Here is a 17,577-nt window from a genome sequence, read left to right as displayed (position 1 = left end):
TAAGTTGTATTGTAGACCCATCTGTTGTTGACACTGAGTTTTTCGTTGTAGATCCACTGGTTGTTGACATTAAGTCTGTAGTTGTAGATACCCCTGTTGTTGCCACCAAGTCTATAGTTGTCAAAGAGTCTGCAGTTGGTGACGCTGAGAAAACTGTACTTGTTGGTGGTGTTTTTGTTGTTGCCACCAAGGATATTGATTAGTGGCACCTGTAGGGAATGTAGATGACCATTCCGCTGTTTTCTGTTGTAGAAATAGATGACATTATGATAAGTGATGTTGATGTGTCGGTTGCAGCCGGAGTACTCGCGGATGATATGAACGTTCCGGTTGTAGGTGCTGAAGATCCCGTTGTTGACAACCCTAATGTAGATATCGAAGTTGCTTCAGCTGTTGCTGAACTGGTTGTATTTAGAGTAGTTTGAAGTAATTCAGGTGAGGTTGTGTTAAACTGTTTTGTTGGAGATGTGGCCTCATGCGTAGTTGTGGATGATCTGTTTAAACATAGTCGAAAATAATAGGATTATAATAAGATTATAAGTTTTAAAGATAATTTTGCAGAAGAAATTTAAACCATAAATTATACCGTTCACGAGGTTTCACAACTATCTTTCAACTGAGTTTTGTTTGTTTTGCTGATTAATTCTCTTCAACACAATGATGAAACCTCTTCATAAAAACATGATTTCGGTAAACATTTGCAAAAAATATTATTACAAATGCCATAATGCTCCCTCAATATGCTCGACAAAGGTAAAACAATATTAGAAGGTATTTTTGGAGGAAGAATAAACCTTTCAGACGAGCTCGCCATGATTTTATTTTTTTATTTTTGAAAATTTGATTTCATGCTGTAATAAAATAGATATAGTGTCTGGTTATCGTTCAGATCATTCTTTTTCCTGCAATACCTTTTAAATCAATTTTTAAAAACATGGAAAGGGGGTATGTATTTATTAATAGTCGCTTTCATGACGTTGAATATTCAGATCTTGTAAAAAATGTGTTTCTGAGAAAAAATGCAGTACTGCTTTCCAGTCTATAATTAATCCAACATAGTTAGCTGGGTATACAGTTCACTATTGATGACAAGCTATTTCTCGAAATTTTTCTCATTCCAATTCTTGAAAAACACTATTTCATACTCATCGTATAGGAACAACAGCAGAAGAAAACATCTTAAGAAGGTAAATCGGACATTAGAGGATCAAGATGAGCCAGATTTTGAAAAGAAAGAGTTATAATTGATAAGTGAAAATAAAAATAAAGGGAGTAATATTAGATCTCGAGGTAAATGGATGAAAAGAAGGGGGAAAACCTACCAATTATTTTTTTTTAAATCTAAAATCGGAATTTTACTTCTAAAACTATACCAAAGTTACAACTGAATGATGAGAAATTAAATAAAAACCAGGATGAAATAATTATAAAAAGCTGTATGATTCTAATAGCAATCTAATAGAAGATTTTACTTTAAATAGCATTTTAGAACTGTTCAATGTTAAAAATTAAGTAATATTAATTCACAAAAGATTGAGGGTTTAATCACACAGGAAGAAGCTGGGGAAGAGTTATACATGTTTCTGGAAATATTTAGGTTATTTTGTCGTACTCTCGATCAAATGTCAGGGTATCATTCTTACATTTTATCTATCTCACAAAGACAAGGTATTATCTCATGAACTCCCAAGGGAGATTAATCTAGACATAAAATTATTGGAGGCCAATAACTCTCTTGAATGTTGTCTATTAAATAGCGTCAGGTACCATAGCTCGTAGACTTCAATCAGTTTTGGATGAAATAATTGATAACGATCAGACTCGGGTTTTTAAGTGGTAACGCCAAAAATGCCAGACTTGTCTATGATGTCATGCAATAAACGATTCAGTCCCTTGTTTTTTTATAGAAAAAAATATAATATTTTTGCTTGTTTTGGAAATAGTATAAAAATTCGGTAAGAACTTATCAAGGTGGAAACTTATCTTCATTCTTTCTAATTAAAAGAGGTTGTCGTCAAGGTGATCCTATCGCTCCTTATATTTTTATTCTATGCGTAGAAATGTTGGCAGTTAAATTACGACGTAATGAAGGAATAAAAGGAATTGATGTTAACGGCGGTCCAATACTCTTATCGCAATACGCGGATGATACCTCACTGGCGCTAGATGGTTAAAAGGGATCACTGAGGGAATCTATAAAAGAACCATGACATTTTGCTAGTGCATCAGGACTGAAAATGAATGTTTCAAAAACTCAAGTGGTATGGATTGGTAGCGGAAATACAGCTCAGATACATTTCTCTCAGAACTAGATCTGCAGTGGAAGCAAGAGAGATTCTTCTAGGAATGGACTTCTATGTTAATCTACATAAGATAAACTTTGACAAAAAACTGAAAACTGCAATCTCAAGGCCAAAAGTGAGGCGGTGCCAAGGGAGGCATTTGGAAACAAAGTCAGTTAGGAAGAACATACATATAATTCAGTCATTACATTTTATTTAGGTACATCTCTGTCAAACCCAGCTGCCTTGCAGATAGGGCGATAAAATTGTATCTGCTGCCCCTATTGCATGATCGTAAAAGGCAACTAAATTTTGGATGTTATCTTGACTTCATTCTTCCTAACGTCTCCCTTGACACCGCCTCACTCTTGGCCTTCCGTTGAAAAATTACCCCTGCGTTATCAGTATAATGTGGCCGGGTTTGATTAGATTACGTCTATTAAAAGCCAGGGTTATGTCAGGATTCTTCCAATGTATGCGGTGCATAGCGTGTATGCAATGCGCGGTGTGTGTTTTGGGAGACTGCGGTATATTCGTGTTGTGTCTTCTGGTATAGTTGAACTCTTGCCCTTTTTATAGTGCTATATCACTGAAGCATGCCACCGGAGACACCAGGTAACATACCCCACCCGGTCAGGCCTCATTGACTCTCTCAAAGTCAATTGGATAAGGGAGCTATTCTTAGTACATCTAAATGGAAAGTGATTCTTTAAACATATATTTGTTAGCTAACTTTGGGCTTGAATATGGTAGGGTTTGTCAAAATAAATGTAATAGTTTTTTGGTTGATGCATTTAAAGCATACCAGCTTTAAGAAAAATGTTAACAAACATGAATTTTATATGAAGACCCCCTATACTGTATCTGGTACAACAATGGAATTACTATAAATACTATACAAGATCTAGTGAAGGATAAAGTTTCTGGTACTTTCATTACCTTTGATGAAATTTTTTTATATGCAGACAAGAAATATTGCCCTAATTCAGCTCTCCCATATGCTAATGTCGCACATCCTTACATTCCAATGAACCTGAAATTATTTCTAATGAAGTCCAAAGATCTAAAAACTTTTACAACTTTCTTCGTAAAAATATTGTAATTCAAACTAGGCAAACAAAAAATGGAATAGAATATCGATGTTTGATTTTTTTTCTTTCGAATAATTTGTTTTGAACTTCCGTTCACTATCGCTAAAACACTAAGCTTCAGTGGTTTCATTAGAGTAAATCATCATATTATGTCCTACAAATTCTCTAATATTTCAATCATTTATATATTCTCTGTAACATTCCTTTGGGAATACCAAAAGGTTCAGAACCTTCTTTATAATTTTGAAAATCTATTAGAAGCCCTATTTATTCCGTTCAGTTTTAATAAAGAAACATATCTACTAAAGACTTCTAAATCTGAACAACATTAAAATAGATAATGACATTCTCATTTTAACTTTAAACATTATACTTCCAAAATGAGATATCTTCATAGCTCCTTAAATGTTAATGCTTTAATTAACACTATCAAGGAAAATTATGAGGTACAAACGTATATATAAACTAGTAAAAGCTACTAAAGAAAAGTTTGATAAGAACTGGAAATAATAGGAAACACTGATTGTGTTGTAAAGGTATAAATTATTTGCTCAGTACTCCTACTTCTGTTGTATATTTATCTTCCTGACATTGAATACTATTGCCACAATCAATCTAATTTTGCTTTGTTAATGTCTGTCTATCATTTTCACCCCTATACCCATCACTGTCTGTCTCTCTCTCTTCCCCGCTCTTTCCATTGGTACTGTGTAAGTTTTTTCTGTGTTACGTGCACAACTCAATTGAAATATTTTAACTGATTCAGATCAATTTTGATGTTTACGTGTAAAGTGATGATCTTGCATAATTATCAATATTTATATGGGTGATACTGATGCGGGTGATGATATATATAAACATTGATGACATTTGATGACAAGATGATGATAACATTGATGTTGATATTAAACTAAATGCAGGGATGATTGTCTTGACAGATATGATGATTATAATGATAATGATGGATGAATGAGTGAATGAAGATAATGAATGACATTTGTGTTGATGTCTGATGTAACTTTTACAAAATGATAAAAGGGTAAAAAAAAGGCGAATACATCGACTAATGACTGAAATGAATATCATTTTCTATTTTTAATATAAGTGGGACTTTTGGTTGAATGAGGCTTATTTTGTGTATAGCTATAATGTTTTGAGAAACACTATACTTAAGTGAAAAGGAGTAGACTTACGTCGTTGAAGCACCGGTAAAATGAGACCATCCTGCAGAAAGAAAAAAAAGTTGTTTATGGTATTTGCTTAAAGAAAAGGTTTAAATTCGTAACACTGCATAAGGAACAAGAGGCCCAAGGGCCTTAACGGTCATCTGACTATCTTGGCAATAGCTGTATAGGAAAATAATTAGATATGGTGCCATGGTAGCCATCTTCAATCTGGGATCAACCAGAGATATAACAATACGCATTTCATGTTTCAAGTTTCATGGGATCAACCAGAGATATAACAATACGCATTTCATGTTTCAAGTTTCAGTTAAATTGCACTGGTAGAACTTGAGAAGAAGTTCAAAATGTGTTTTCAAGATGGCATCTGTGGCAGCCATCTTGGATCATCTGTGGCAGCCATCTTGGATTTTGGATCGACATAAAATATAACAACACTTGGTCGGGACCATGTCAGGATCATTTCATGCAGGTTTCAGCTCAATCACACTGGTAGAACTTGAGAAGAAGTTCAAAATTCAAGATTTTGGAATATTTGACTCTCATGACCTTGAAAGTAGGTAAAGGCCATTCATTTCCACAACTTTGATAGCCCTTTATCTCAGCATGCTACTGACTAAATATGAATACCCTGGAACTTTCGGCTAATTAAAAGGTGTAGTTAAAAGATTTTAGCTTAATTGACCCCTGTGACCTTGAAAGAAAGTCAAGGTAATTCATTTTTATAACTATGGTAAACCTTCATCCCAGCATGCCACCAGCAAAATATGAGTATCCTAGACTTTTGGGTTAGTTAACAAAAATCGTTCAAAGAGTTTAGCCTATTTGACCCCTGTGACCTTGAAAGAACGTCAAGGTCATAAATTTTCACAACTTTTGTAGCCCTTCATCCCAGTATGCTACAGGCCAAATATGAGTACTTTGGGCCTTACGGTTATTGAGAAGAAGTTGTTTGAATGAAAAGTTTACGCACGGCGCACGACGGCGGACGGCGGACGACGACGGACGGTGCATGATGACTATAGGTCATCCTGACCCTTTGGGTCAGATGACCTAAAAATCACTACCGCGATGTGAGAGGTCCAAGTAAGCATTAGCCAGAATGGGATACGAACCCTGTACTTCCTGGTTGTCGGCGAAGATCTAGTTCAGAGCCGCTACAAAATCGCATTACAATAAATACTTTTATTTGTCCATTGTTGAATTAAATGGACATATACCACGAAACTATTACCGAATGTAAGAATTAATTCAAAATTATAAGTTATCAATTTTAATTTGCCATCTGTCTTTTTCACAACTAAATTCATCGAGAAATGTGTCAATTTTTTTATTTATGTACAAACAAAAATCCCAACTTTCACTTTGTACATGCATTATATTCTTGGTGCAAGATTTTACAATTATACTATATCCATCTATAAATAGACTCATCCTTTGTATCAGGTAGATGCTAAGTGTTCGGAAGCACTGACGCTCGAAATTGAAATCGATTGGCGCGATTCAATGTTTGATTGTGTCCCTGGTATTAATGACATGTGTATTTTACACTTTGGCTAAACATGGAAACGTGTGCTCACACGATGAAGTATTAAATCTATATTCGACATTTTAAATTCAACAATTACCAGACTAGAACAATTGGATTTGCCACTCCCGATTATAATAATCCTAATAACAGGCATGTAAACAATGTTGCTCAAAAATTGATTCTCATTGTTCTGTATTTACAAAATGACAATTTCACTTTTATATCATTAATAGTTTTCTACGATATACTAAAATTCAATGGGTATTTTATGAGGGTATTTTAATCATTATTTCATCCGAAGGGCTCATGTTTACGACACTACCAACTCATAAATACAAAAAATATATTTGGAAATCAATAAGTGAATTCAAGATGTTAATACGAAATTTTCTTAATGTCAAAACTAAATTTTCATTGTAGTTTACGAAGATACCCTTCCTAACATCAATACCTTGCCCTTAGGCATTTCACAACATTTGGTAATTTGAACTTGTTTTTGCTATTGGAGATTCATTTCAACAAGACTAGCCTTTGACTCTGCAACATAGTGTATTATTGTATTTAAGAATTCTAACTTGAATATATTTGTTATGTTATGGAGATATATCACAAAAATCTGAGTGTACTCTAAATAAACCGCGAAGCGGTTTATGATGAGAGTACACTCGGATAAAAAATCTATTCAAATTAATCCTTATAATTCAATTAACTAAGATAATCTCTTCAAAATTCAAAGTTCATTTGGGACCCTTTTGTCTATGAAATCATTACCATTGCCGTTATCTCAGCAAATCAGAACCAACGTTACAAACGGCGACGCCATTTTTTTCCTTTATGGGCTGATAAAGTAAATTTTTAAGCCAATTAAAATGCTCGTAACAAACAAAATTGAATTATATAAAGTTAATTACAGCCTCCGCCAGGGATCACACTGAGAACTACTATAGTGTATGACTTGTAGTTAGGCCCTAAATTACCTTAATTGCCGATGGAGCACCCGATATTTTTCGAAATCATGGTTATGCGTATTATAGTCTGGTCGTAAACATGACGCTTTCTAATCAGATAATTTGCGAAATTAACTCCTCGCGAATAAGTTCCAAAAGGTAAATCGCCCAGTTGTTTTCGTCCACGAAATCGACTAACTAGACAGTATTGACATATCCATTTATCACAGGGCGACATATAATAATATCCAGGTATTCATCTACACTCTATATTTTCACTTATTTTACAATAATCGATACCAAATACATGGTTAGTATGCATAGTGTGACAACTGATAAATTGATTTACAATTTAGATATAAAAAAATCATACTGTTATCAAAAAACCATAGTCGGACTTACACTTCCCGATTATGATAATTTGTTTGATTATTTTAACGTCCTATAAACAGCCAGGGTCATCCTGGAGCGAGTCGACGTCCAATTAACGCCAAATATTAGTGCATTTAATTATTAGTTATTGCACAACACGCGTACAGCTGCAATTTCATAAAATAATTATCGTTGTTCAATGAAACATGTATAATACTAAAAAATCAATGCGATTGGTAATGAGGTTTTAATGCAAACGTCATTTCGTGCCTTGCGGCTTTGGTTACAAATACAAAATTTCCTAACCTGAAATCGACCTGGACATACATGAAATGAGCAGACTAGTGAATGTCAGGCGAAACAGACTAACATGAAATTCGCCAGATTTTTTTATTATTATAATTTTCTGAATTTCTATGTCAGGTTAGTTTTTAACCTGAATGGACCAGTTTGCTAGTTGCAGGCAAATTGGCCAGTATATCTGATCAAAACTTGATCTGAAATTCAGGTTAGAACATTTTCCCGATGTTCAACACTTATATTCGACAATTGTTTGTTATTAGGAGTTCAACTAAACAGTATCGGTAAGGCTAGAGCGCATACTAAATTATAACGCTATTTAATTGTTTATATACATTTTTATTAATCAATTGTTGACACGTACTAAAACCCACTTAATTATCAACATGTCCGACATATAGGCAATCGATACCAAATATATGTTTAGTATACATAATGTAACAGTTTCTAAATCGGTGTGAAAATTAGATGTCAACTGCTATTGTTCAGGTATCAAACTCATGGGCCAAACCCAGGATTGATCGTTAACGATCACGAACCATTTGTTTGTTTGTTTATACGCAGTAGCGTTGGAATCGTTTTAGGATGTAATATTCAGGAATCGGGTTTTCCGGAACGCTTTCAGAATATCTTGACCCCTCCTTCCATATTTTACAACTTCCAACACTACTGTTATAGTATCATCTGCATTTTAAGTTTTATCTTATTATTTTAAAACAAAAACTGTTTAAGCTATTTATTATCCATTTTCTATGGATTTCATCAAATTATTTGCAATTAGCAATGTAAAGATAGCAGGATATCAAAAGGTGACAAAACTAGCTTCTCGTCTTCAAAATCCAAAGTGAAATACGAGTTTCTTTGTACGACTTCTGTATACTTCCTAAATCATAAAACATATAGAGTATAACGTACAAAAACCAACCTTTTCGCTGAAAATTCTAATAATTGTATCATCACCTTCGTCAGGTTTATTCGAGATTAAAACCAATCGACAAATTGAAAGGCCGCAGATAATTTTACATAGGAACAAAAGAGAGAAAGGTATACTACTACGAAAATCACTGACTTTAATCAGAATGACGCTACACGACAGAGTATTGACTTGGCGATACGTAATACAAAATAAGAATTTTATATATTTCTAATGTGACCAGCAGTACCGGAAAGAAAGACGGTTAGGAAACGTACTGTGCATTGAGGAATCTCATACAGCTCAAACTGTGTTACAATCTAAAGCGGATATTTGTTAAAAAAGTAATCCGAGTTAGTTGTTATACATTCTTTTATATAATAATTAATAATGTTGATACCTTTACCGTTTATATAAAGACATACATTATAATTGTTCATTAAATGTTTTAACTGTATGAAATCAGGATTAAGACATAGTATACATTTAATACCAGCCGACACTAGTGGAAAACCCTAATAAGTTTATCATGAAATGCAAATATCTATATACGTTATTAATTTTGCTGTGAAATAACTCAAAAATAGAAAATAAAACTTACCAGTTAAGAGTAAAACCCAGGCCAGATAACGTAAATGAAACATCTTCAATTAACTAATTATTGCGTTTGCCGGCGCTAAGCGCCTGTACTCTACTGACTAACAAACTGCATCCCACCTCTCCGCAAATAAGTACAGCGCTATATCGTCATTAGGCCAAGCCATTAGAATCTCTGTTTAACTATCGATTTACATAATTTTTGTTTGCTTTAATTTCAATGGGTTTGAAATCGTGAAGTTGTAGCCTCTATTCGCTATGCCTATCCCATTTTAGAAATGTTAACATAAGTGTAATTAAATTACGTTATTTTCAAGAGATCCTAGATAAAAAAACCGGTTATAACGTATTAACATAGTATCATTGTTTTACATCGTTTAATAATCTATCCTTAGTTGTTATAAAATGTAACGTACCATAATGTCTATTTCATACGTATTTCTTAAAGATGCTCCACCGCCGACAGAGTATAAATGATGTACATCATTTGAACAATAATTGGTGTTTAATCGTGTAAATACATGTCTAATTAACACAAAAAATAATATAAATAATTTATTTTGCCTTTGGTGCTCGCACAATCAATACTTCATTCCATATAGGATATAGTGCCACGGAATTTTTTCGCGATGCAATTAATCATTTTTTTATACTTTTAACTTGAAGTAAAATTAGAAGCTCATACTTTTCAATGGTGGTAATGGTGTGAAGTAAGTAACTTTCGTAACTGAAGAGAAATACTAAATTGTCTGCTCCTGCTTTTCATAGTGAAAAAAATACTATTTGTCAGCGGTGGAGCATCTTTAACAAATCAAGCCCTACAAGACGAGAAATAAAATTAAAATTTCGAGACGTGTGCCATTGTTGATTTGGACGTCTTAAAGATTAGAACATCATCACATAGATTGTACTTAGAAACAGGTCGGTGGCACAAGCCTAATCCAATTCCAGTCGATTTGAGATACTGTTTTAATTGTGCAAAAATTGAAGATGAATATCATTTTATCTTGGAATGTCCTATTTATGTAGATATTAGATCAAAACTGTTCAAAAAGAAATTTTGGTTGAGGCCTAATATGACTAAATTCATAGATATTTGTTACTTCAGAAAATAGTAGCATTGTTAAAAATTTAGCTATCTTTGTTCACAAGGCTAATGAAGTTAGAAATTCAATATTATTTGATAATTGATATATTTGTTATGTGCATCCTTTCGCTGATTTCTTTTTTTTTTTTTATTATATATATATATATATATAGTGTACATCCTTTTTCCAGAAAAGTCTGTTTACCATTGTCATGTCTGTATTTGTTTTGCACAAAGGCTTTTTAGCCTATTTGCTAAATGAAATAAAGATTAAAGATTATTAATAGCTAGGTTAATTTAAGGTTTGCTTTGATATTTAGCGTCCTATTAACAGTGAGAGTTACAATGTGTCGGATGCTGCGATATTTTCGTGTTTTGTCTTCAATCTTGCCCTTTTTATAAGGACTATCTTACCGATCACACTTTACCGACAACTGACAAACCAGGTTTCTCACTCCCATTATGCTGAGCGTTAAGCAGGAGCAGAAACTACCATTTTCATAGACTATGGTGCGTCTTGGCCAGGGGACAGAGCGCTCCAGTAATAGTCAAAAGCGAGGCGGTGTCAAGGGAGATGTCAGGAAGCAGAAAGTCAGTAAGGAAGCTGAGAACAAAAAATAAAATACTTAATTAAGTCATCTTCTTACAATCTGCATAATTAAAGACAGCAAGTATAATTCTAAATAATTTTTGATAAGAAGTTATGTTCAGCTTATGGACATTTTGAACAAGGAGATAATTCTCGTTTTAACTCGATTTTCGTCTCCATAACTTTGAAAACATTATTCTTCTAATGAAGTTACATAAATAACTAAAAAGCAATATCTATTATGTGACCACCTTCTCTTTCATCTGGGTAATATATGAAGAAAATATATGTTATGACTGGAATTTTGCCCTGGAGGTAGGGCGTTAGAATTGTATCTGCTCCTCCTATTGCATGATCGTAAAAGGCGACTAAATTTAGGATTTTATCTTTTCTTTTCTTCCTAACTGACTTTATGTTTCCTTATGCCTCCCTTGGCACCGCCTCACATTTGGCCTTGAGTTGAGCGTTCGCCCATGTGAGGAAGGCTTTGGGTTTTGTCCCTCCTGCTTAACGCTCATCAAACAGGGAGTGGGACGACTGGTTCGCCCGTTGTCAGTATAATGTGACCGAGTTTGGATTGTTGCTTGGTGTCTTCGGCGGCATGCTTCGGTGATGTAGCACTATAAAAAGGTCAACAGTTCCACTATACAAGAAGACACTACACGAACATACTGCAGTCTCCCAAAACACGGACCTCGCACTCTTCACACACGCTGCACACTGTATACATGGGAGGCCGTCTTTACATGACCCTGGCTGTTAATAGGACATTAAAATAATCAAACAAACAAACGTGTCAACATCTGCGGAATCTTTATAAGTTTGGCTGGTGAGTTGGTTGATATCAACGTCCTATTGACAGCCAGTTTCATTTAAAAACTGCCTCTACTGCATACGACGAGCTGCATGTGTAATGTTCCTGCATTTTGCGGAGACTGCGGCATGTTTGTATTCTTGTAATAATGTAGTAACGTCATAACTTAATTATATTCATATCCCCATCCTTATGGGATGTCTAGAGAATCAGACTTAACAAGGATTCAGAGCTTGGAATCAGACTTAGCGTAGTTTAACAGCCTGGAATCAGACTTTGCATGGTTTCTCAGTCTGGAATCACTTTTCGAATGGTTTCACAGCCTGGAATCACACTTGGTTTAATAGCCCGTTAGGATAAACACATGTGTACCTATGATTGACAGAAATTAAAAGACGAATAATTAAATACCATCGCCTATTTACTCATATTGATCAACATATTTCAGATTGTCCGAAACATCAAACAATGATCACAACTGAACACTTTAAATCATCGATACTGGCTTCTGGAATGCTATTAGAGTTACAGTGGCCGAACGTGGTCGACATTTTAGCGCGGGCTTGTGTTAGTTAGGGCATATTTACATTCCGTGTTAGACTCGCCATTTACATTCAATTGTATAGATGATTAACAGAGAGAAAACGGACTACACCACGCCAAAAACAGATTAATCAATAATCACCCATTTCATTAGTTTATTTACCTACTGGTATTTGACTCAATCTGATTGAAATACAGATCCTTATAACCACTCCGTTTTATAGAACCTCTTTCCAAACGTAGTGATAATAAGGATCTGTTTTTTAATCAGATTGTATTTGACTATGTTTGTCATAAAGCACGTGCAATCTTCTATATACAGACTAGATACGCCCATTAAAAGTCTGTTTCATTAAAAAAACGTATGTGAGCGTGGAGTGTATATGTACGGGGTGGTTGTGAATGTACGGGGAGGCTGTGTATGTACGGGGAGGCCGTGTATGTACGGGGTGGTTGTGAATGTACGGGGTGGTTGTGAATGTACGGGGTGGTTGTGAATGTACGTGGTGGCCGTGTATGCACGGGCAGGCTGTGTATGTATGAGGAGGCTGTGTATGGACGGGATGGCCGTGTATGTACGGGGAGGCTGTGTATGTACGGGGAGGCTGTGTATGTACGGGATGGCCGTGTATGTACGGGGAGGCTGTGTATGTACGGGGAGGCTGTGTATGTACGGGGAGGCTGTGTATGTACGGGGAGGCTGTGTATGTACGGGGTGGCTGTGTATGTACGGGGAGGCTGTGTATGTACGGGGAAGGCTGTGTATGTACGGGGAGGCTGTGTATGTACGGGATGGCCGTGTTTGTTTGGGGTGGTGTGTATGTACGGGAGGCTGTGTATTAACAGCTGTGTCATGTAGGGGAGTATGCGTGTGTTGCGGTGGGTGTAGGTGGTGTTTGGAGTACGCGGAGGCTGTATATGTACGGGGAGGCTGTGTATGTACGGGGAACTGTTGTACAGAGGCTGTGTATGTACGGGATGGCGTGTATGTACGGGGAGGCTGTGTATGTACGGGAGGCTTGTATGACAACGGGTGGCCGTGTATGTACGGGGTGGCTGTGTATGTACGGGGAGGCTGTGTATGTACGGGGTGGCTGTGTATGTACGGGGTGGCCGTGTATGTACGGGGAGGCTGTGTATGTACAGGGTGGCTGTGTATGTACGGGGTGGCTGTGTATGTACGGGGTGCAGTGGCTGTGTATGTACGGGGAGGCTGTGTATGTACGGGAAGGCTGTGTATGTACGGGATGGCCGTGTATGTACGGGGAGGCTGTGTATGTACAGAGAGGCTGTGTATGTACGGGGAGGCTGTGTATGTACGGGATGGCCGTGTATGTACGGGGAGGCTGTGTAGGTACGGGGAGGGCTGTGTATGTACGGGGAGGCTGTGTATGTACGGGGAGGCCGTGTATGTACGGGGTGGTTGGGGAATGTCCGGGGTGGATGTGAATGTACGAGGAGGCTGTGTATGTACGGGGAGGCTGTGTATGTACGGGGTGGCTGTGGCATAGCTGTGTGGTGTCTTTCTGCAAAACGAATACCGCCAAAGACAACAAACAGCACACCCTTCCTTTCACATTATGCTAGCAACGGAACGATGTATAATGCGTGGTTTGGTGAAGCAATACTTTCCGGTGACGTAGGTTTATTTTTTCCTGGACTCCGAATCATGAAACAGTCTTAGGCTTAAGTTTTTGCTTAGCCAATCAAAAATTCAGACTATTTTAGACTAAAGACTGTTTCATGATCTTGAAGCCTAGTCTCTCCGGTATTTCATTTGACTTTTCGAAACGTCATCTTTGATTGGCTAAGTCTAAACTTCAGACTATTTTAGACTAAAGACTGTTTCATGATCTTGAAGCCTAGTCTCCCCATTATTTCATCGGTCTAGAGTTTAACTGTGTTTGTCTCGGAATCAGTCTTTTTTCATAAAAGGAATATCCTCATACCCAATTGTATTGAATTATGCATCGCTCAGTTAATCCCCGATTACGGTTAACCATTTGAAAATTAATGAAGCGAGCATAGCTGTCAAAGAAAAAAAGAATTACCTATCAGTCAATCTATATTTCGATGTAATTAATTCTGCTTGACGACAGCGTATGGTGTCCGCTTTGTATTAGATTTTTATCAGTTTCTTGAATATGTTCGTAAGGCAACTGATTTATTGACAACACATTGCCATGTCTTTCTAAGGATTAAAAAGACAACAATCTGATTAAACTACAGATCCTTATTATCACTACGTTAGATAAGAGGATCTGAGAACATCCCATTAGGGGTCACGTCAAGATGACCTTTAGAAATGGCCAATCAAATTGACACTGCCAGAATCTTGACTGGGGACGAAAAAGTTTGAAAAAGCTGTCCAAATTATTTTCGTTTATGTAGTCATCTCGCCCGAAGTGCACAACAAAGCTAATTGTATATGCATACTGGGACAAAAAGACGATGTTGTAAGGTGTAGTAACTGCATATGCTCTGAATTACTCGTGGTATAAAGGTCATCTTGACGTGACCCCTTATGGGATATTGTCAGATCTTAATCAGATTGAAAAGAGAAGAAACTACCATAATAACAACGGTCAATCTAATTGATGTCAGAATAGCTATTTCGGAGTTCATAGAAATTTTACCCATAGTTTTGCCTTTTCCATTTCGGTGTGATTTTCTTCTACGAAAGGGAACATCTTTGTTCAGAACAGATTGAATGGTTGAGACTCCAATCTGTTTCAATTCTTTACTTTCTTTAACTTTCCCTTTACATAGAATAAAATAGGAGGTAATGAAAATACCGCTTTCTTTCAATGAGCAAAGGTACCATATGATACTTATCCTGGTACCGCTACATGTAGCTAACAAACACAGTTTTGTTTATACATTTAAAACCACTTAAAACATTATATATTGAAAACCTATGATTATACGATCGGAATAGCAATTATAATTCCTACACCTTAACTGGAGGGCAGTTTCTGCGTTAAATGTGATTTCGTTTTGCATTTGTAACAGCATGCTTCATCTATTCTTCACAATTAAGTTTCCCGTAATTTAATGAAATTAACATGACTAGTGAGCAGTCCATCAAAGCACCACGGGTCAGCATGATCTTAAAAACCTTTCTGTTGACTGTAAGCCTTTGTGCTAATCAATACTATCCATAGAAAAACAGATATCTAGCTGTGAAATTCTTACAACCTCTGGGCTTTAATTAATGGCCACACAGCCATGTCAATACTAAAGTATGTGTTTATTTTGTTTAATCAGTTCCGAAGTCCGGCGGTGTAGAGCTAAGCATTGATTTCTGTTAACTGTCGTGTCCAGTAAAGCGTACTAAGTAGGTGTCGCCATGACACACATATCAACATCAGATTAACTATACAACCAGTTGTATTTTATTTTGGTTTGTCTGATTACATTAACATCCTGGGGTCGGATTCTATGTTAGCGTTTTCGGATACCATGGCATTTGTTGTGTCTCTTCTAAAAGGGGAATCTCTTGCCAATTTAATATTGCTAATCTCTAAATAATGCCTTAAACCAGTCACCCAACTCTTAAACACTACGCTGCAACGCTTTGCACACATTGGAGGCCGTCTTTATATGACAAGGGCGTTTATCTAATAAACCAAACAAAACTTTAGTACTATAGCCCACAACACGTACATGTCTGCGACACAACAGGCCAGAGCACTTACATGTCTGTGACACTACAGACCACAACACGTGCATGTCTGTGACACTACAGACCACAACACTTACATGTCTGTGACACTACAGACCACAACACTTACATGTCTGTGACACTACAGACCACAACACTTATATGTCTGTGACACTACAGACCACAACACTTATATGTCTGTGACACTACAGACCACAACACTTACACTACAGACCACAACACTTACACTACAGACCACATCACTTACACTACATACCACAATACTTACACTACAGACCACATCACTTACACTACCGGCAACAACACGTGTATATCTGTGACACTACAGATCACAACACTTACATGTCTGTGACGCTACAGACTACAACACTTACACTACAGACCACAACACTTGCACTACAGACCACAACACGTGCATGTATGTGACGCTACAGACCAGAATACTTATACTACATACCACAACACTTACACTACAGACCACAACACTTACATGTCTGTGACACTACAGACCACAACACTTACATTACATACCACAACACTTACACTACATAACACAACACTTACACTACACACCACACATCACTTACACTACATAACACAACACTTACACTACAGACCACAACACTTATATGTCTGTGACTCTACAGACCACAACACTTACATGTCTGTGACGCTACAGACCACAACACTTACACTACAGACCACAACACTTGCACTACAGACCACAACACGTGCATATCTGTGACGCTATAGACCACAACACTTATATGTCTGTGACACTACAGACCACAACACTTATATGTCTGTGACACTACAGACCACAACACTTACACTACAGACCACAACACTTACACTACAGACCACAACACTTACACTACAGACCACAACACTTACACTACAGACCACAACACTTACACTACAGACCACAACACTTACACTACATACCACAACACTTACACTACAGACCACAACACTTACACTACAGACCACAACACTTACACTACAGACCACAACACTTACACTACAGACCACAACACTTACACTACAGACCACAACACTTACACTACAGACCACAACACTTACACTACAGACCACAACACTTACACTACAGACCACATCACTTACACTACAGACCACAACACTTACACTACAGACCACAACACTTACACTACAGACCACAACACTTACACTACAGACCACAACACTTACACTACATACCACAACACTTACACTACATACCACAACACTTACACTACAGACCACAACACTTACACTACATACCACAACACTTACACTACATACCACAACACTTACACTACAGACCACAACACTTACACTACAGACCACAACACTTACACTACATACCACAATACTTACACTACAGACCACATCACTTACACTACCGGCAACAACACGTGTATATCTGTGACACTACAGATCACAACACTTACATGTCTGTGACGCTACAGACCACAACACTTGCACTACAGACCACAACACTTACATGTCTGTGACACTACAGACCACAACACTTATATGTCTGTGACACTACAGACCACAACACTTATATGTCTGTGACGCTACAGACCACAACACTTACACTACAGACCACAACACTTGCACTACAGACCACAACACTTAC

The 17,577-nt window shown here is 36.8% G+C and overlaps 1 protein-coding gene across 1 annotated transcript; it reads left to right on the top strand.

Moving 5' to 3' along the window:
- Positions 1-16,734: 16,734 nt before the first annotated feature.
- LOC138334556 (uncharacterized) lies at positions 16,735-17,364 on the top strand. Its single transcript, XM_069283206.1, has one exon. The coding sequence runs from the start codon at positions 16,735-16,737 to the stop codon at positions 17,362-17,364; it is 630 nt and encodes a 209-aa protein (XP_069139307.1).
- The last annotated feature ends 213 nt before the right edge of the window (positions 17,365-17,577 follow it).

Source organism: Argopecten irradians, chromosome 11 (genome assembly GCF_041381155.1).
Source record: "Argopecten irradians isolate NY chromosome 11, Ai_NY, whole genome shotgun sequence".
Lineage (NCBI taxonomy): Eukaryota > Metazoa > Mollusca > Bivalvia > Pectinida > Pectinidae > Argopecten > Argopecten irradians.
The sequence above is the reverse complement of the archived record's forward strand: the minus strand, read 5'-3'. Positions and strand labels throughout refer to the sequence as shown.